The sequence below is a fragment of the Mchenga conophoros genome, linkage group LG12, assembly GCF_057382185.1.
Source record: "Mchenga conophoros isolate Kocher_MC1m ecotype Shallow Benthic linkage group LG12, M_conophoros_male_GT1.1, whole genome shotgun sequence".
Lineage (NCBI taxonomy): Eukaryota > Metazoa > Chordata > Actinopteri > Cichliformes > Cichlidae > Mchenga > Mchenga conophoros.
In genome coordinates, this window is record NC_140537.1 from 22,898,559 (window position 1) to 22,919,389 (window position 20,831).

Genomic DNA, 20,831 nt, shown 5'->3' on the forward strand with positions numbered 1-20,831 from the left:
CGATAGATATGGCGCTTCCAGTAGGCAGCTGGAAGATGTGGTCCCAGTGGTAATGGGAGCATTAGGAGCGGTAACCAAATTGGAAGAGTGGCTCCAGCAGATTCCAGTTTGAACATCAGGTCCCTGTCCAGAAGAATGCAATCCTAGGAACAGCCAAGATACTGACAGGACCCTCAGGCTCTGTTAGAGCTCTAGTATCACACACATACTACTCCCCACTGGGTGAAAATAAGATATATATAAATATAATAATAAAATAATTTTGTTTATCAAATGACCATAGATAAACAGAAAGTACATAACAGAGTCAGGATCTTAACAGTGGCACTGGGATGTAGGGATTTCCCAGTATTGTAAACCTTTATATGTTGTGTTGCACATCTATTCCTGGGTTTAAGGTTTATGCTTATATCACATTAAGGTTTTTAATGAAGGCGAAATCATCAGTTGTTTCACGGTGTGGTGGCATGCAGAGAGGATAGGTTGACACCTTATCTTCCCCTTCTGTTTGTGTGTGCATGTTAAATGCTTTGCTTCGTGCTCGGGTTGTTTAAACTGATTACTGAACTATGCAATTAAATTAAATGAAATTTTCGCTCTTCATGTGCAATGACTAAAGCACCGAGTGGAGGGACTATTTGACCTGTCCACGCTGTCTGCCCTTGTAATATCTATGTTGTCTGAGCAATGACGTATGATTTCTAGTGTTAACGATGGATTCCGAAATAACTGATTGGTGGAGAAATGCATACTGACTGTTTTTTGGCTGTGTCTGCTGCAAACGCTGCTACTGAACTGCCTAATTTCCACAAAGGAAGTTTGAATGAAATAAATGTGACAACAGAAACTAAGAATGATGAAGCTGCGATTGCAACATGAGGCTTTAGAAAAAGAAAGTGGAAGGTTGTAAAAGGAGCTTAAAATGCAAATGAATGCAATCAAATATCTGATACCTGCAATGCTTATGCAACAAAGTGAAAAAAGTCAGTAGTTGAAAACTGTCATCCAGCTGTCTGATACTGCCTTAATGATTTTGCTGTGCAGATTCAGTCTCTGCTTTAGCGGCTCTGGAGTGTATTGTTTACATATTCACCCAGCAAGTGAAAGATCCCCCGACACACTTTTAAATGGAAAGCTTAAATGAAAATTAATTTGATAAAAGTCAACTAACAGAATAAGTAATAATATTATGGTGAATGATGAAACGTTTCTCCATCCAGATGAACAGAATCAACATTTTGGGAATATTATGAATCGTATGTGGCCTTTTGTTTTGTGCAGATGTTCTGCTCTGTGTAGAAACTTACTATATAGCTATATTAGCTCGTGATGTTAGATGTGTTATCACTGTAATTTTCATAATGCTACAGTCACCATTCCAAGTATTCCTGAAACACCATGGCCTTCAGCTTCTGTGCTCCTGGCTGGTTCAAAGGTTCAGGAGTGGATTAAAGAACTGAAACATAAAACCTGGAAACTGTCATTTATTATATATATAATAATTCCCCACTCGCCCCTGTGGGCGGTCTATCCTTCAAGCTCGGGTCCTCGGGACCTGTTCAGTATCTTAGCTGTATACTGTATATTCAAAAGGCTACTGAGTAGTCTTCACTTTATCATCAAACATTAAGTTCACAAGTTTTCTCGTTACAACAATTACTGTTTTTGAATAGACTGGGTTTTAAAAACATGTTTTACACATTTTAACTATAACTTTTGCACGTAGTTCAACAGAAAGTCCAATAAGAAGCAATACACAATAACGGAAAACAGTATCAGCTTGATCGCATTTGGTTACAAAGGATTTGGTTAAGCATATGTATAAGTATCTCTTCATGATTCTGAATATACAAAATACTATGGATATGTTGATATGGGTTCCAAAGCAACTAAAGGAATATTGTATATACATTCTCATACATTGGGCTATTAAGCTGTTTAAGCAGCTCCATTTAACTTTGACCTAAAATACAATATAAAACTATAGCAGGCAACTCCAATATAAAATAAAAGGTAAGCCTATAATTTGGGCTTACCTCTACTAAAGTAATTGTACATGTGGAGGATACTATGACACATATAGTAAAATAATTGAACTAACACTAATAGAAATGAATAAATAAACAGCTAAAAGAAATACATACATGAGCAAAAGCAGTCTATAGAACATTTATAGAGCTCATGTTGGAAAACCCGAGTGTGTTTGGCTCAACACTATTCAGATCAGAATTTTGACTGTAAAAGCTGCCAGACAGTACAGCATTAAAAAATTAATTAACAAATAATTACATTTGGAGGATGACTTCAGTAGCATGTTGTCATATATACCATAATTCTAAGTGTTTTATTTTTATATAAGTGGATAGTGTTTAATTGACCCAGATCTCTAGCAGGATTTTCCAGGGAGACAGTGGGAAACTAAGTTTCTCCACCCAATGTGATATAAAGAACTAACTTTTAATTTAAGCCCAAATCAAATCATCATTCATCATATATTGCAATAAATATACTCTAAGTTACATGGAAAAAGCACAAGGCTGCTAAACTATTTTATTTTGAAGTGCAGAGTTTAAGGTGATATAAATTTAAAAAGGCCTGTCTTAAAAGTTTGAAAAATTCTTTAAAAAATGAAACGAATCCCACAAGTTTAGTTTGAGGTAAAAAGGGGCTCCAAACTGGTTCTTCTAGTTCAGGAGGTCAGAGGTGCAGCTGGTATGCAAAAACCTGTTCAGTATTTTAAATACACTCCTTCCCATTTCTCCAATCCTCTGCATGTCCCACCCTAACGGTACATTTGACTGCCATATTAGGCATCTCACACCACTTGGTTCATGCTATAAAAAAGACACAGGATCAGACTTTTGGTCACCTGAAGTGATCCACATCCAGAGGGACCAGGATGATGCTTTCCTTTGTCTTTGTTTTTGTGCTCGCTGGTGAGTTGTTTTCCTTCATATTCTTGTCTACGTTCACGTTTTTAAAAGGAAGAAATTATTTAGCACGAGTGCACTTTTCACCCTTCTCTCCCTCCTCGTGTCAGGTTATGCATCAGGAGACATTGAGAAGAGGATTGTTGGGGGAGTATCCTGTAATGAGGACAGGCAGTATCATGTCCAGATAGACTCTGTTCAGGGGGGCATGACCTGCGGAGGCGCTCTGATTAACACCCGCTGGGTCATCACGGCTTCTCATTGTGCCGAACGGTAAGAAACTGCAGCTTTTGTTGAGTCACTTCACCAATGAGAGGGAATGGTGTTTAAAGCTAGTGTGTCATCAGGAGCACGAAGTGAAGGTGAAGTGAAAATCAAAGATAAAACAGAGTGACTAAATTTTTAAGCTGTTCAGTAATATTGTTGTTATTATATTATGTACTGAAATAAACAAAGCAATTTCTTTTTTTTTGCAGGTTGGTCAAAGTGAAGATTGGCTTAAACAACCAAGTACCATTATTGAAAAAAATGACAGGTTTTTTTAAGAAGCTTTTTAAAGGATCCCCCAAAAATCTTGAGCAGAACATTGATCCTAAACAACAGTTTACCTTCAAAGACGGTGATCAACCCCATGATATTATGCTGATAAAACTGAATGAGGATGTGAATCCTAAACTTCCCACTATCAGGCTTCCTCCTGCTGAAGGGTGTCAAAAACCAAATATGAATGATCCTGTTCAGATTGGAGGATGGGGTTTCAAGACAGCTGATGTGAAAAGTAAGGAAACCCTCAGACACTAGATCCAGTTTTTGGAAATAGAAATAAGTTTAATAATGCTTTATCTTATTTCCTCAGAGACCAGCAACCCCAAGAATTTAAAGTGCGCTATGACTGAGATAGTTCAGTGTGGAGAGAATGATAAACCTGATAGTAAATACTTTAGTGATGAGTCTACCACCATGTGTGCTCATAAACCTGGCGTGGAGTCCTGTTTTGTAAGCAAACTGTTTGATATATTAACCCCGAGTTGGTTTTAATATTAAACTTTAAACACTGACATTTAAAACGATCTAACCTCTGAACTCTGTCTGAATGTCTTCCAGGGTGATGCTGGTACAGCTGTGGAGTACAACAGCATTTTACATGGAATAATTGTCAGTAACCCTGTTGATAAGTGTGCAAATCCTATTGTAATGCTGAATATTTGTCGCTACAGACAGTGGATTGCTGACACCATGCTGAACAATCCATGAGTAAACCACAGAGGAAATACGTTTCCCTTAAAAATGTCATTTCTCATTTTTCCTAATTTATTCTGAGAGTTTAAAATAAACTGGAAAAGATCAGAGACCTGAGAAGCTGAAGCCAAGTATGGTTGCAATATAAACAGCTTGGCACTGTTTTCATCTATGAATAAAAATGATGTGGTTACCTGAAGTTCATGTCTTATCTGATGTCTGTTTGAGGCATTTGAATATCAGATGTTTGTTTTCCATAAAAATGTGATCACTTTCAAATTTCATGCACCCTTTTACTTCATATGAGACGTTCTGTAATGTCAGGCTGACCCACGGTTGATTGAGTGCCGGCAGAATAAATCATCTCCTTCATTTATGTTAAATGAGCACAACTCCAGATTATAGTATGTGCCAGAATACCCCCAACATACAAGATGATTGAGACTATGCTGTAGAATTTGGGTTTAACTGTAGTTTCTATTAAAAATACACTTTCTCATTTTAGAATATAAAGTACCTGAAGTGTAACACAATAAAAATATTTCTGCACAAAACCGAACATTACAATAAAGCCTGATTCTCCGTTTGAATAAGATTTATCAATTTAAATTCAATCAATTTATTTATAAGCACATTTAAAAACACAGGTTGACCAAAGTGCTGTACACAGTAAAAAACGTAAAAAGTAGAACAAACACAGACAGAGAATAAAACACGAACTCAGTCGCAATTAAAAGCTAAAAAGTAAAAATGTGTTTTCAGATGTGTTTTAAAAATGTCGAGTGTCGGAGAGATCCTAATATGAAGGGGCAGACTGTTCCAAAGTTTGGCCCAACAATCACAAAGGCCCGGTCTCCTCTGTTTTTTAGCCTAGAAGCAACATCAGCTGACCTGAGGGTTTTATTTGGAGTATTTTTAGTTAAAAGGTCAGAGAGGTATGACGGAGCTAATCCATTCAGAGACTTAAACACAAGCAATAACATCTTAAAATCAATTCTACAACGTTCTGGAAGCCAGTGCCACTTAGTGGCCATCTGTCTTTGAGACATGTTTTATTTTTTCAAGGACTGGATATGCAGTCAGCTCACCCTGGATACTGATTACAAAGCTTGAGAGGAAATCATCTGTCAACAAGCTTCCTTAATTTACTGAGACGGTACAATGATCATTTTTTATTTATTTTCCAAAAAATAATTAAATTACAGACAGACTGAAAGTCCATGCTGCTTAAAAATTTACAGTTCAAGGTGAACCCCACAAAGGTTCGTCTCACATCTGCTAAAAAAACATCACGATGATCCCTGAGACTTTTGGGAAACTATTCTGCGGACTGACGAAGAAAGCTGAACTTTTTGGAAGGTTTGAGCCCTGTTAGTTAGTGTAAAACTGGCACTGCATAAAACTGAGATCATATTAACAGTCAAACGCGGTGGTGGTAGTGTGATAGTCTGGGTCTGCTTTGCTGCTTCAGGATGACCTGCTGTGATTGATGGCACCATGAATGTTGATCTCTACTAGAAAATCCTGAAGGAGAATGTCCGGCCATCAGTTTGTCACTTGAAGCTCAAGCACTCTTAGGTTACGCAGCAAGTCCACCTCTGAATGGCTTAAAAAAATAAATAAAAGGAAGGTTTCAGAGTGGCCTAATCAAAGTCCGGAGTTAAATCAGATTTAGATGTTTTGGCATGATTTTAAAAGGGCCGCTCATGGTTGAAAACCCTCCAGTGTGGCTGAGGCAATTTTCCAAAGAAGAGCGGGCCACAATTCCTCCCTCTCCCCCAGAGACGAGAAAGACTCATAGTCAGTTAAACCAAATGCTTGATTGCTTTACTCAGGCAATCTTTGTCTTGTCCTGAAATTTCTTTGATGATCTAAAACATATGAGTATGACAAATGTGCAAAAAAATAAAAATAAAAATAAAAATCAATCAATCGTGAAGCAGGTAAATACTTTGTTGCAGCACTGTATTAATATATTTTTGTCTTCTGATGATGTGTGATGATGGCTGTGGTGTTCTCGTGTTAAATAAAAGGGGTAGGCCTTGATGGTTCCTGGCCTGTAAAATAGGAGTACCATTACTTTTCAAACAGAGGGATAGATCTTCAAAATATTTAAGCTTGAGAAAATTAAATTTTCTCAATTGTAAGAAATATATGTTTAAAATGACGGAAAGCTCTGGTATCTCATTGCCCAGATTGTTCTGAAAATAGAAAAATGAAAAAAAAAAATTAACTGACAGAATGTCTTTTGTTTTCTGTGAAAACACTGTAAAGCAAATTTAAAGGGGAGATTTAGTGGAATGTTCATCGCAGGGTGTTTAGCCAATGTAAAAATGTAGTTTGATCTCTTGGTTTGTGAGTCTTTTCCACAGCATGTCTTCTATCCTGTCTTCCTTCTCTCACCCCAACCGGTTGCAGCAGATGGCCCCGCCTCTCCCTGAGCCTGGTTCTGCTGGAGGTTTCTTCCTGTTAAAAGGGAGTTTTTCCTTCCCACTGTTGCCAAAGTGGTTGCTCATAGGGAGTCATATGATTGTTGGGTTTTTTCTCTGTATATATTATTGTAGGGTCTACCTTACAATATAGAGCGCCTTGAGGCGACTGTTGTTGTGATTTGGCGCTGGATAAATAAAATTGAACTGAATTGAGCTTCAGTTGTTTTGTGTGTATATTGTATGAGTGTAGACATGTTCATAGATAAACATTCATATTTTGGGATTATATGTTGAACTCTGAACACTGATTTACAAGTTATGGAATCTGAAATAAGGGAGTAGGAACAAGTCAGTGTAAACTTCATCCTACTCCTTTTCGAGCATAAACATTGTGTAGAGATACTGTGACAACTTGATGTCTATACTTTTGTCTGTTCTTTTTTCTCTTATTTTAGTTATCTTGACATCCTCAAAATAAAACTATTCTATTCGAAAAAAAAACCCAAAACATAAATTAAATAGTAGAGAGTAAAAAACCCAGCAACTTTCTGTCATTAAATTGTTTATTAAATTGTTATTTACGTTGGTGCAGTATGCATGGCTGTGGGGAGGATCCTTCCCAAAACTGCAAAACCTATGAAAATACAGCTAAAACACCCCAATTATTTTTTTCTTCCAGATTGTCAGATCTTGGGCCTTATGCTTCACACCTGTTTTACAGAGACTGCACATTGTATTGTCAAGTTTTCGATCTGACTTAGTCCAGTAATCACATAAAGTCAGGGACAATAAGCTCTAACAAGACATCATTTATAGATTCAACGCTGTTCCTCAGATAAACATGCAGACACATACAAAAAAGTTTCATATTATTTAATGATATGAACCTATTATCATTACAGCACTCTTTATAAGCATTTGCAAGACTTGTTCTTCAGGCAGCATCCATCTGCCAGGTCTTTGCACAAAAGCACATCGGCTCTTCTGTAACACACACACAGAAATACAAATGTGCATACTGTCACTCATTGAGGTCCAGTGGTGAGTTCTCTGGTTTCATCTCTCAGAAAGGTGAGAAAAGAGTCAAGTGCAGACACTCCTGTGCATGGCGTTACAGTTAAATGTGTCACACAAACTGTTGGACGAGGTCTGGGTCAGGGCCGCTGCACACCCGTTCAGGTGAGGAACGCTGTCACCCTGTGGCTCGGGGCGGGATCAAATAATCTTCACTATGGGGAAGTACTTATGAGCTGAGAAGTCAAACTCTGGGAGCACCTGAGGATAAAGAAATGTATAGCTGCATTAAGAGAAGCACAATGCAACCAATATGTACACAGTTAGTACTTTTTAAAAAATCAACTACTCCTATTTAAATTATCAAATGCATTTGTTTGATTCTTTTGGTTTGTAGCTTAAAAGATCTACGTTGTATTAACTGTAAATGCAGACACAAACACAAACAATAATACAAGTAATGTGAGTAATGTGTTACCTTGGTTTCCTTCTTATGACCTCCAGCCAGTAGTTTCATAACTACAATATTAGGTTTGGCCACCTTCAGTATACGGTTCACCTGTTATCAAAGAGTAATGAGTGGTTATAGAACAAGACAAGAAAAAGTGCAGATAAGATATCATTGTATAAAATTGAAAACCACCCCAAGATAATTACATACACCATTGCTTTTATGCATCGCAGCCACATTATAGAGCAGTGTGTTCAATCCAAGGGACAGTCACTGGAGCTAATGATGCTAACGTGTCGATGTTCGGACACAGGCAGCTGGAGCAGATCAGTATCTTTAAGGCCTCACCGTCACTACTTTGAATCTATAAACTGGCCTTCTGCACTGTGTGTGTGCTGCTGGTGCCTTTTGGAGCATCTGTGATGAATTATGTGACTAAAATTATGGCTTACTGGGTGATAAAATCCATCTAGGAAGCTTGTGTTTCAGTTTTGTTGATTGACAGAGCAGTATTTTATCAATTTACTCATTTGTTCATATGGGCATCTATCTAGCTAGTAATAGCTAAACGTAGGGCTTCATGCATGCATCCAAATAAGGTTTGGCTCGAATGCAAGATTAGTGCTACACATCTGGGCTCAGCACTCTCTTGTAAAAGAGAGTCTTAATCTTAAGAGTTTTACTTCCTAACTAAACAAATGCTAATGAACATAAACCGCTGTATTTATTTCACAGTATTTTGACTTTCTGACCTCCGGATCGGGACTGGGCACATTTTCAAGGATGAGCTTCGCCTGCTGAAAGTGTTTGCTAGCTGCCAGATAGAGGTCTGCAGAGCCTGGTGGAGGATTGTATTTCTTCAGATCAGACATCTCCTGAAATAGGCAAGAAGAGGAGAAACATTTTAAAAAGAAAGTGGAATATTTTAAAAAAGAAAAGATGAATTAGGCCCATAAAAAGACACAGTACCTTGAACTGGATGTAGTGCACAGGTGGAGGGGTGACCACACTGTTGAAGGGGGCGAAGCGATGCTCATAGCGAACCTGCTCGCTGTCCAGTTCAAACTGAGGCTTACGCACCTTCCCATCCATATCCAGAGCTACCATCGTCTGAAGAGAAAGGCCGGGAAGGGGCATGTTACACTTTGTTGTGCCAAAAGTGGCCTAATAAAGGCCATTATTTTTATGCCTACCTTGTACATGCCAGCACACATGTTCTGGTATGCTTGACTCATGGTAATCTCCTTGCTGAGAGGGCGAACTGAAGAAAATCAGAAACAATAACTTCAGTGCTCTTTGAAGAAATATCGACAGGATGATGCCACTTCTACAATGAAGTGGTCATTTCTGATCAGACTTCAGTTTGTATGTTGTGGTTATCCGCTTCACATAAAAGCAACACAACAAAATGTACCTTTCTTCTTCTTCTTGGTCTTTTTGCTGCTGCGCCCTTTCAGCTGCTCCTCTAGAATCCGCTCTTCTGCCATCTGAGAGGAGTCAGCTCTGCTTAGAGTGGACATCAGCCATGCATAAAGGAACTCTGACAGGTACCTACAACCAAAACAAACACATGCTCATTTACAGCAAACCTGCACCCAGGTTATGTGGGAGAGAGAGTTCAGCTTCTACCAGTAATTCACAGAGGCATGCAATCTTACCAGTAAATGTAATAGTATTCATGCATGCTGTAAAGCTCCAGCTCAAAGCCACTCAGCAGGTACTGAATCATGATCCTCAGGTTATGATAGAGGATCCAGGTCCCAAGACAGGCTAGATGCTGTCGTTGAGGCTCCAGTTTCATCAGTAAGCTATGCAGAGCTGCATCCACCTTCTCAGCCTGTACAGCACAAAGAAAGAGTTCTGAGGTTGCTTGATGAATTTAGAGAAACTGCCTGTAGCACGAACTGCAAAGACAGCTAATTTGGATGAACGTAGCTGCAGCTCACTTCATCTTGCAGTGTGGCAAACTCTTCAAGAATGTGTCCCAGCTTGTCTCTCTGTCGAGCACGGTTGTGTCCGTGGATCTGGATGAGGCTGCAGAAAGGCTATGGGGAAAACACTCAGTTCAGTTCATATTACGCCAGTTCAGTCAAAAACAGTCAGCTCAAAGCCCTTCATATTGTAAAGACTCGATAATATTAGAAAGAAACCCTAACAATCAGACGACTCGTTATGAGCAACCACTTGGCAACAGTGGGAAGGAAAAACTCCCTTTTAACAGGAAGAAACCTCCAGCAGAACCATGCTCAGGGAGAGGGCAGCTATCTCCTGCAGCAGGTTGGGGGTGAGTGGCAAGAGAAAATGAATACATGCAACAGTCATAAACATAATCCATTATAGGGATGAACGTTTGTGATGTTTATATTTTATTACACATAAGTCTATGTCTACTTTCATACGATTTACCTCTAAGTCAGCTACTGGGAGTCAAATATAATAAACGATGACTTAGATATAGAGACTTTGAGCCACAGCAATAACATACCCTGGAGCAGTGTGTAACAAAAGAGTCAATGTAGTCCTTCGCTTGGTGATTGTTGAAGAGACAACACCTGGACAGACAGAGGCACATCAACACATGTGACAAGGTCAATCTGAGCCAAACAAAGGGACATTTGTTCTGTAGCTTAGCTTCTGAATTGTCTATTTGAGGTTTACAACCAGAACTCACACACTGCAGTGCGTTCAGAGTAAGTGTATCCAGTAGCTTAACTGCAGGCCAAGGGGTTTTAAAATGATCACTGTTGATATCTAATCACTTGTTATCATTTATTATACAATATCAGTGTGTTCAATGTTTCCACTGATGATCAGATGTTAAATACGTGGTTACGATATTTGACTAGTTTATAAAGGATATTGTTATTAAGTGTTTTAAATCCGATCATATCTCATTTCTCACTGTGTTTCATTTCAGCCTACAGTAATATCATTATTGTGTCATATATATCCTGATATTTTTCTGTTGCACCAACTATCCTCTGACAGTAGAAAGGTTAAAGTAATCAATACAGGTAAAAGCATATTGTAAACCTCAAATCACAGCTAAGCTAGTGACAAAACAACAGACCGACTAATCTCATTTAGTATTTAAAATAAACACAACTTACTTGTATGAGAGGACTGGTGGGCTGACAAAGTACCTCAGAGCATCTTTAATCATGTCTTGCATCAGGTGGGTGCCAAACACTTTTTTATTATCTATCAGGAATGTAGTCTGGATTGATGGGAAAAAAATGAAATGTAGTTTCATTTTACTTTTTTATTAAATACTCCATAGTATCTATGGAGTATTTATATCTATCCAAGTATTTTTCATATTTGCATAGGTCGTATCTACACGGATCACCAAAATAAAACCACAGGTACATTTGAAAGATTTAGGAAAGCAAGTACTCATCTACCTGAAGAAGAGATCTGGAGAGCACACAGGGAGACTGCTCACTGAATTCACAGAAGAAGTCCTGGTAAAAACATCAGCAACAACAAAACACAATCCTTAAGTTATCATAGGAGAAACTTTATAATTAGAGCCCGAGCACGAAACGTGCGAAGGCTGTTTGTTATTATTATTTTGTCCAATGAATTGCCTTTTTGAAAGTCTTAACATAGTCATAAATTCATGAAATTTGGCAAACGGTGAAAAATAAGATATTTTATTGGTTTGGAACAGCTGTAGACATGAAACTTGGTACACACGTGTAACATACAAAGACGGACAAAAATGTCCAGGGGCCCATCACCCCAAACCCAACAGGAAGGGGTGATGTCGTGGCGACATGCCACATTTTGATCATTCGCCACGAAACTGCTGTAACTCAAAAACGGATTGAACAAACTCTACCAGACTTGACAGGCATGATGATAGTTTGGCTCTGAACAGATTGATATACCATTTGTCAGCGATAGTTTGAGCGCTGCCTAGTTGGAACAGGAAATGCGCAGTAGCTTATAATCATTATCAAATCTAGATTAAATTTTAATAGGTGGTTCCAGTGTGACATATTGATTGATTGATTGATTGGTAATTTATTTCAACATGTGAACAATATACAAGTACATTTAGAAAAGAAATGAGAGAAAAAAAAATATACTATACAAATTACATACAAAAAAACATTCTGATTAATTTACATGTTGAAAGGGAGTGGGAAGAAGTATACACTTATTTAATCCCACCCCTGTCCCATAAATTATCAGTGAATATTTAGTCAGCTTCCTTACTGATATAATTTGTAATAAAAATAGTGAACAGATTTCTGATATACTATATACTATAATATCACATCATGAATTTTTTGTTTGTTTGTTTTTAAATAGAGACATTCACTTAATTTAAATATTTTCCTTTTCTTTATAGATCGAGAAGATCATATTTTTATAACTCTTTTTGAACAGTTTTATGTTTGGACATTGCTTTAATTCCATATTCAGACTGTTCCATAGTTTCACTCCATGAACAGAAACACAAAAGCCTTTTCTTGTAGTACGTACCTTCATTGTTTTGAAGTTACAAAAACCCCTTAAATTATAACTTCCTTCTTTCAAAAAAAACATACTCTGAATATTACCTGGCAGTTCTTTATTTTTTGCTTTGAATAGAATTTGTGCTGTTTGGAATTTCACTATATCGTCAATTTTCAATATTTCAGACTGCAAAAATAGTGAGTTTGTATGTTCCCTATAACCTGCATTGTGGATGATTCGAATTGCTTTCTTTTGAAGAGTAAAAAGTGAATGTAATGTGGTTTTATAGTTATTGCCCCAGACCTCTGCACAATAGCTTAAGTATGGTGAAACCAGTGAACAGTAGAGAATATGAAGTGATGTTCTGTCGAATACCTGTTTTGCCTTGTTTAGTACTGCAATGCTTCGTGATACTTTGGAATGAATATATCTTACGTGAGCTCTCCAGTTAAGTTTTTCATCTATTATTACCCCCAGAAATTTATTTTCACTGACTCTTTCAATATCAACACCATTTATTTGAATCTTTGCATTTGTATTTAAACTACTATTTCCAAATAACATAAGTTTAGATTTATTCAAATTTAATGATAATTTGTTTTTATCAAGCCAGAACTTCACTTTACTTATTTCATTAGTCATATCCTCCAATAAATTCTGCAGATCATCACCAGAGCAAAAAATGTTTGTATCGTCAGCAAAGAGAACCATTTTTAATACTTTGGACACTTTACAGATGTCGTTAATGTACAAGTTGAAGAATTTTGGACCCAAAACTGACCCTTGGGGTACACCACAAGCAATGTCCATACATAAGGAGCAACCACCATTTATTTTCACAAACTGCTTTCTGTCACTTAAATAACTCCGGACCCAATCTAAAACTACCCCTCTGACACCATAACCTTCCAGTTTTCTTATTAATATATCATGATCTATAATGTTAACTAGGATACTTCGTCGCCACCTAGTGGGCACAGGAGGTGTTGGGCATGGCTCGATGGTGCCAGAGTGCGCGGGCTCTCTCAGTGCTGCTTGCAGCTTTAATTTCAATTCATATTTCCAACTGGACACACAAATCCCCTTTGGGGTTGTCTCAGGGAGGGCATCTGGTGCATAACTGAAACAGCCTAGTTTTTTAGAAGAAACTTTCTAATGTCCTGAAAAGCTTGTTTATAATAAAACTTAATAAAAAACGAATGCATCAAGACAAACCTCAGGAAATGTATTTACCAGTATGCCATGTAGGTTGGTAGTGTTGATCACGTCACAAACAGTCTTAATGCGCTCTATAAGCTTGCTGAAATACGCCACCATGTCCTCCCTCTTAATGATTTTGGCGTAGCGAGGAAAGGTGGGTGGCAGCAATCTCTGGTTGACTAAAGGCTCAAATCCCATCATGATGGGGTGGTCTGCAGCAATCACAGGGAACAAAACTAATCACAACATAAATTAGAGACATGAACACAGGTCACATATGAAAAAAAAATGTAACTGAATCATCTTTAAGGACTTGCCAAACCAAAGTAAATGAAAAGAAGTTGATTTTTTCAGTTCTGTGTGAGGAAAACTGTTAGTGTAGACAAGTTACATCCAGTGTGGACTTTAGGTTGCCATTACGATGACTTAACTGGACAACTGGAGCCTCAGAATGATTATTTTATGCTCAAATTCTTTAATTACCCATTTTTGAACATATCTTTTGCAGCTGTAGCTGAGCTGTTGGCTTGCAAATTGCAAAAAAAGGCTTAACTTGTACTCCTCCACTTAACAGATTAAACGTGAATGTGCGTGCTACCTCCTTTAGTGGTGTCATTTTGTGACTGGATGCCATGCTGAATGCTGGAATGAATGGGGGATAACAGGTCAGCTGCCTGTGCCACGAGCTTCTGGGCCTCGCTCACTGAGCTGGTCTGATAAAGACACAAAACAAAACACTTACTAACAAGCCCCCTTACCAACAAAAGTATATATAGTTTGTAAATATCACAGTTATATATCTAAACATCAGGGTTTTTCTAACACATCAAAATTTCATCCTCAGAAGAAAATCATCAGGATTGTTAAAAAACAAACTTCCTCCATTAGTCTTTGTTTTGTTTTTAAGATATTTTGCTTCATCTACTCATATTTTTGTTCAGAAATAAAGGAAAAATGTTAGATAAGGTAACTCATTACCTCAGCTACATGTGTAGTCACAAGAAAAACTCTGTTTATATGTAATGCATACAGTAAACAGAATCAGTCTCTATCTGCTGCTGGGCTTTTGTCGATATGTGCATTACCTCTTTCTTGGTAAAGGCGATCAGTGCAGTCAGTAGAAGGCGTGTGAACTTTATTCTATTGAATAGTGCCAGACACTGTTGATGCTGAAAAAAACAAAGCATGGGAGAACATTGCAGAGCTATTAATACACCTGTTTTTTTTTTTAAAGACTGCTCAGAAAAGTCCATTTTTGGGTCTCCTTGTTTTTTCCCTTCCTTTCTTTATATAACTATATAACTGAAAGAGCTGGAAATTCCAGAGCTGAGTCTTTAAAAGGTCATGTGAGTCCCACACTCTTTATTGACAGAGAGATATAGCCGGTAGTGAGATATGACTCAAAAGGTATAAATTACAAAGAAACAGCTAAACAGAGATAATTTGTTCCTGGAGTTAAAGAAAATGCCTCTAGAAAAAAAACTGTTGCAAAAACTCAACAAAAATGCGTGAATGATTTCACTTACCTCCCGCTCAACCTCCGGGTTTCGCTGCTCACCTTGTCGACTGCGCGTACTCTGACGGAGCACAAAATAACCCAGAAACATCGCATGTCAGAAAAGCTTTTGCATTATCAGTGCTTCATTGAAATGGCAATGGCCTTTACTTAAAGCAACAAGAATAATTACCTTAACTTTCCTCTGTAATTCATCTTCTACATCTTTCAGCATACCTGAAGGGATTAATACGTCATGAGAGATGAATGATTACAGTGTCTGCCTGTAATTGCTTTAGCTGTCTACACTGTAGTTGGTGCTGCAGACTAAAGCCCAAACCCAATGTGTACACACTGCTTCATAAACTTGGATGTGTGTTTATGCTAAAACCACGAGGGCCTACTGTCAAAGTATCAAGTGTTCTTTGGCAGAGATTTTTAAACCTTGTTGCACGTCTACATTTCTGCAGATGCTGCCTGAGGGCATTACCCACAAAAAGTCCCAAACACACAATCCTAGGCCTCAAACTGACTTACTCAACGTGTGATCCTGTGCACTCGAATGGTATCATTTAGGTTGTTAAGAGTTTCATTTTTATGCTTTAGGTTGGAGTTTGATATTGAGCCTTACTCAGTTATGACTGGAAGTCTTCATACCTGTCACCCGCAGATCTGTGACATTATTAGCCATCTTAAAGCCATAGGTCATGGCCTGGAAATCCTCCTGCATAAAGAAATATAAGATAAAAATCACCATTCAGACATATGACAGTTTTATAAATGGGCTACTACGAGAACAACTTTTCAAACAAATAGATTTAAACAACACACATTTGCAATCAAACTAAAGCTCTTTGGGTCCTGAAATGCTACACTGAGCTCCATCTTTCAGATATCTCAATTTTTACACACAACTTACTCACAGCTTTTTCTTTCCCACCTGGGTTTTTTTGTGTTGGTCCATGATTTTAACCTGCTATCTGTTCTGACTTTATGTCCACATTGAAACGTGCAGTACCACAGTAACCAAACATTTACTGACTGACAGCAGAAAACTGCTCACCTCTTCAAACACAGCAGCCTTGTTGACCTTTTCCCGGGAAATGTCACACACCTTCAGCAAGCCCAGGGCAAAAGCTTTGAGGGCTGGCTCCTCAATCAGGTCAGGGTTGTGAACATAGAGGCAGGTAAACACAGTCTGAGCCAGTGAGTGGCCCTCCAACCATGTTATCTATATATACACACATATTAGAAAACACAAACATGCATACATAAATATGTCTTGATCAGTGAGTCCGCAGTTTGAGTCATCGCTGGCTCGACCTGTATCAGTAATCTCGCCAAAGCTTATTGTGTTTCTCAAATTTTACAATCTACTAAAGACAAAAATGGCATAAAAACATTAAAACAGCTACAAATACAGAATATAGATTAAGCTTTTCCAATCCAGTCACATTTCAGAAAATTTGCAGTACAAAGGAATTACAGGGAGCAGCACATTACTTGAACATAACTTTCAAAATTTTGCCTTATAATAAGCAAAAGCTAATTCACCAAACAGCAGAAACAGGTGTCGATGATCCCGATGAGTTCAGGAAGACTGAGGTCTTTGACCTTGATGGCACCCTCCTGGAACAAAGAAAGAGCAAAATAAGGTGGTTAAATGTGTTTTATATACACAAACAAATGAAACTAAGCTCTGAAAAATTACATCTAGGATTACATTACATCTCTGTCTGTATACTGTTTTCATTCCATGAAAAAGAGATCAGTACCTTAATAGCTTGCTCAAAGTTGAGCACTTTCCTGTTGACCTGGTTTCCGATCATTCCCGCATCCATCTTAGGATCCATCATCTCTATAGCTGACATGGCTTCAAACAAGCCAAACCTGCAGCAGAAGTAAAACATTTTTGACCTCTGTAACATTTTTCTGTGTTCACTACATAAAAACATAAAAGCACTGACAATATTTATGGACCGATCCAAAAATGAATGCAAATATCAACCCAATTAAATTCAAAGTCACTTGTGGCAAAAACATTAGAAGCTTTCATTATAATTACTCCGCACAGTCAATGTTTTGAACTATGACTTTGGGACATGAAAACTATTTTAATTGAGGATCTGTGCAGCAGTAAGATGAAAAGGTCGTTTCTAATTTGAGGGACTCAAAAAAGCACTTTGGTGTACTCACAGCTTGTCATGAAGCAACTCTCCAAGGTTCAAATCTGCATGAATAAAGGATGACAACAAGGAAGGAGGAACACGTCAGTCCCTTTTTTTTAACTGCACACACACACACACACACACACACACACACACACACACACACACACACTCCTTACCTTTGCAGGCGCTTTTGAATTCATGTGTAATATCAACCCAGTTGGCGTTGTTCTTCATCTTTTCTGGGATACCCAGCCCCCAGCCAGTGTCATCATCATCAACTGCTGATTTCATCACCATGGTGACAGCTTAAGGCACATAGATAAACATTACATTAAATTAACCATTACATGCCAATGTAAAGCATTTTGCTAAGTCATCCATCCAACTGCCTAGCCAACTTAAAAGTTCAGGGAGGCAGTGAGGGGGCCAGCAGCCTCTGTGTTTCTGTGTCTCTGTGTTGGCATCACAGCGCTAACACAGAGATGCAAACAACCATGAACTCTACTTGCACAACTACACTTAATGCCAATTTAGAATCAGCAATTAACATACGGTTTGTGGGAGGACACCAGAGCACCCACAGGAACCCCACAAAGACACATGGAGGATATGAAAAAACAAACAAACAAACACACACACATAAAGCTCCAAATCTGCAATGTCTCCACACTTTCCTTTACTGAAAAGAAAGATTTATTTTCCTATATAAAAACATTTTTTCTCATTTTTGTATTTATTTATTATTTTAATAAGAGATATAGCCATGCTTGTACCTGATGAATTCTAGCTCAAAGTTAGTACTAGGTCCTTGTTATAATTAGCTCAGCTAATGGCATAAGAGTTACACTTGATTAAGAGGTTTCTTATCTTATTAGGTTTTCCTTGCTGAAGTGAAATCATATTTTCCTCAGGTCATAGGCTAACAAAATTCTAATTCTTGAGACAATGTAACTTCAATATCCCTAGGATTAGTGGGGTTAGGTTAGCTGGTGTTTGGTGTTTAGTGTGATTGTGAGTGTGAATGGCTGTCCATCTCTCTGTGATAACCCTGCAACAGACTGGTGAGCTGTCCAGGGTGTACTCTGCCTCTTACCCTATGGTAGCTGGGATGGGTTCCAGCCCCCCACAACCATGATAAGGAGGGGAAGCAAACGGATGGATGGATCGTCAGGACGTATTTCCACTAGCTACATGAGCAAAATTATCCACGTAAAGGATTCAGGTTCATGAGACACAGCCTAGGGCATGTCATTAATATAGATGGAAAAAAGTAATGAACCTAAAATAGATCGTGTTATACCATAAATAACATTTCCAAGGGGTGACCTTTAAGAATCATTATTTAATTCTACATAATATTTTCTTTCCAATAAAAGTCTTGAACCACCTCAGATATTTACATAGATTTCCTGTGTGGATTAGAGAAAATCCGAAGTAAATTAAAAATTGTTTTAAAGTCATTAAATATGTACACTGTACAATCATTCCACAGTGGAAAAAGAAGAGTTCAAAGAAGTCATCAAAAGCCCAAAATTACCATGACATTCATGCCCATAACGAATGTATGTAAACTTCTGACCAAAACTATATTGGCTCTATATTGCTTGTAGAGTAGAATAATCTACAGTTTCAAAAGACTTCTGAAGATAGTGTATATTATACTGTATATTAAATATAATTTTATTACTGAGCTATGAAAGGTTAGTATGAGTAAAGTACCTTGGCCTAATAATAAAAAACATAAACATTTAAAACGTCATCATGCAGTGTAACAGTTGTAACACAGCTCAAAGTTAACGTACAGTAAGAAAGTGAATGTGATCCAACGTAATAATATAATTCATTGATCAGTCATAAAGCTTGTTTTTTGCTTCTCAGCATTAAAACCGCAATGCATTATTATTTTTCAACTGGAAATGTGTCAATTTATGTATGTTCTTAAAAGCTTTCACGCATTTTTGTTTACATTAGATCTTGACTCACTGAAGTTTGACGAGGCTGATCTAAGCTAACAACAGAAGATTAACATGTGAGCTGACTTGAGAAGCTTGTTATGGCCTAAAATGGTGTAAACTGCACTCCAGAGTGCCCTGGAAAGTTTCAGCCGTCAACACTAATGAACTGATGTGGGTCAGGGAGAGTTGAAACCATTTTTAAATGATTGGTTCATTCACCTGTAACATATATAACGTTTAGAGGACATATAAGAGGCAACACTGGTAATCACTTGTATAGATGCCTGAATAAAAAGCCTATCAGATATCGATATTACCCGATTAAATGATCAATGAGATAAGTAGTAGTAACTGTTTGTCTCCTAACATATACCTTTTTGAAACTAATAACATGGATGTCAAAAGGTCACCTAAGTTTACACAGTCCTCAAAAGCGTACTAAAACTCTTAGGCAAGATACATAATTTTAAAAGACACGAGATGGTGTGAGGTAGCTATCACCAATCGTCACATTAGCTAGCTTTACCGTGTGCAAACAAGCTAATGTTGCCGACACTGGGTGTTCTCTGTGAACAAAAGCTGCTTATGGATGTTTTAACAGGTTAATCCATTCCACTCAGGCATATAAAACACGAAGACTGTTACTTAGAAATTATACTTTCGCTGTAAATCAGCACGTACCTTACTATATTGTATTAACCATGTAGCTAATCAAAGATCCCTCCGAAGACTGTAAAAATTGGCGCACATGAATGACGTCATCAGCAGCAGCGATTGGAAATGTAGTCCTGTGAACGCCAAGCCTAACGGAACGCTTATGGCTTAAAACCAGACCAGTGATGATATAAAACGATTTTTGAGTTTTAAGGATTCAGTGAGCTAATTTACGATGTTCATATCGTAGCATTAAATGCCGCTTACACCACGCGCAAAGACGTAACCACTCTCGCGGTGCTCACTAACTGCCCCCTCTAGTTGTGTCTGTTCTCATCTCATCATCATCAGGGCGTTTCAACGCTCAGGAGCACAGTAGCTGTCGCCTCTTATCTCGCAACTACTCCTCCACCCTAAACGGGACAGCTCCTTTTTCATACAGGTTTGTACAGCTTCTCTTTTGTGTTGCTATTCTAAAGAACCACTGCTTCAGCTAACATCTACTGTGTGCTGTTTTTGTTAGCATATTCTTCAGTTAGCTAGCCTGCTGGCGCAGACAGCCAGTCTTAATGAGTGACTAGCCCAGCAGGTGCAGCTGCCACCAGCTTCAGCTAGGTTGTCTGACTTAGCATCTTGTAAACATGTACCGTACAGAGGCTTGCCTAGCTGTTTGCCTTTTCACCAATAACCCGCTAACATGACAACCCCCATGAGCTGGTGCAATGAGAGCAATGACCCTGGTTTCTTAAAGGATTTTGGATCGGGGATTGTGAAGTAGCTCTATAGGGTTATTTCGACTTGTTTACAGCAGTCTTGTGTAAAC

The 20,831-nt window shown here is 38.1% G+C and overlaps 3 protein-coding genes across 6 annotated transcripts in view; 2 read left to right on the forward strand and 1 right to left on the reverse strand.

Annotated features, from left to right (window-relative positions):
- Nucleotides 1-2,807: 2,807 nt before the first annotated feature.
- On the forward strand, nucleotides 2,808-4,322 carry LOC146562649 (kallikrein-2-like). Its single transcript, XM_085293144.1, has 5 exons — nucleotides 2,808-2,936; nucleotides 3,041-3,203; nucleotides 3,407-3,708; nucleotides 3,787-3,926; nucleotides 4,035-4,322. Exons 1-5 carry the CDS (start codon nucleotides 2,900-2,902, stop codon nucleotides 4,182-4,184), a joined length of 792 nt encoding a protein of 263 aa, XP_085149270.1. The 5' UTR covers nucleotides 2,808-2,899; the 3' UTR covers nucleotides 4,185-4,322.
- Nucleotides 4,323-7,459: 3,137 nt separating this feature from the next.
- naa35 (N-alpha-acetyltransferase 35, NatC auxiliary subunit) lies at nucleotides 7,460-20,323 on the reverse strand. Its single transcript, XM_085294602.1, has 23 exons — nucleotides 20,036-20,323; nucleotides 17,576-17,704; nucleotides 17,425-17,458; nucleotides 17,004-17,118; nucleotides 16,783-16,857; nucleotides 16,292-16,459; nucleotides 15,886-15,952; nucleotides 15,422-15,465; nucleotides 15,260-15,310; nucleotides 14,819-14,902; nucleotides 14,332-14,446; nucleotides 13,767-13,945; nucleotides 11,471-11,530; nucleotides 11,177-11,283; nucleotides 10,552-10,618; nucleotides 10,013-10,111; nucleotides 9,725-9,903; nucleotides 9,481-9,617; nucleotides 9,260-9,327; nucleotides 9,036-9,176; nucleotides 8,819-8,941; nucleotides 8,094-8,174; nucleotides 7,460-7,876 (listed from the first exon to the last, which is right to left on the reverse strand). The coding sequence occupies exons 2-23, from the start codon at nucleotides 17,694-17,696 to the stop codon at nucleotides 7,817-7,819; spliced, it is 2,175 nt and encodes a 724-aa protein (XP_085150728.1). The 5' UTR covers nucleotides 17,697-17,704; nucleotides 20,036-20,323; the 3' UTR covers nucleotides 7,460-7,816.
- Nucleotides 20,125-20,831, forward strand: part of agtpbp1 (ATP/GTP binding carboxypeptidase 1) — a 28,867-nt gene continuing 28,160 nt past the window's right edge. For all 4 annotated transcript variants that reach the window (XM_085294595.1, XM_085294596.1, XM_085294599.1 and 1 more), the window contains exon 1: nucleotides 20,125-20,450. The gene's annotated coding sequence lies outside the window, so the exon portion shown is untranslated. The remainder of the gene's footprint in view (nucleotides 20,451-20,831) is intronic.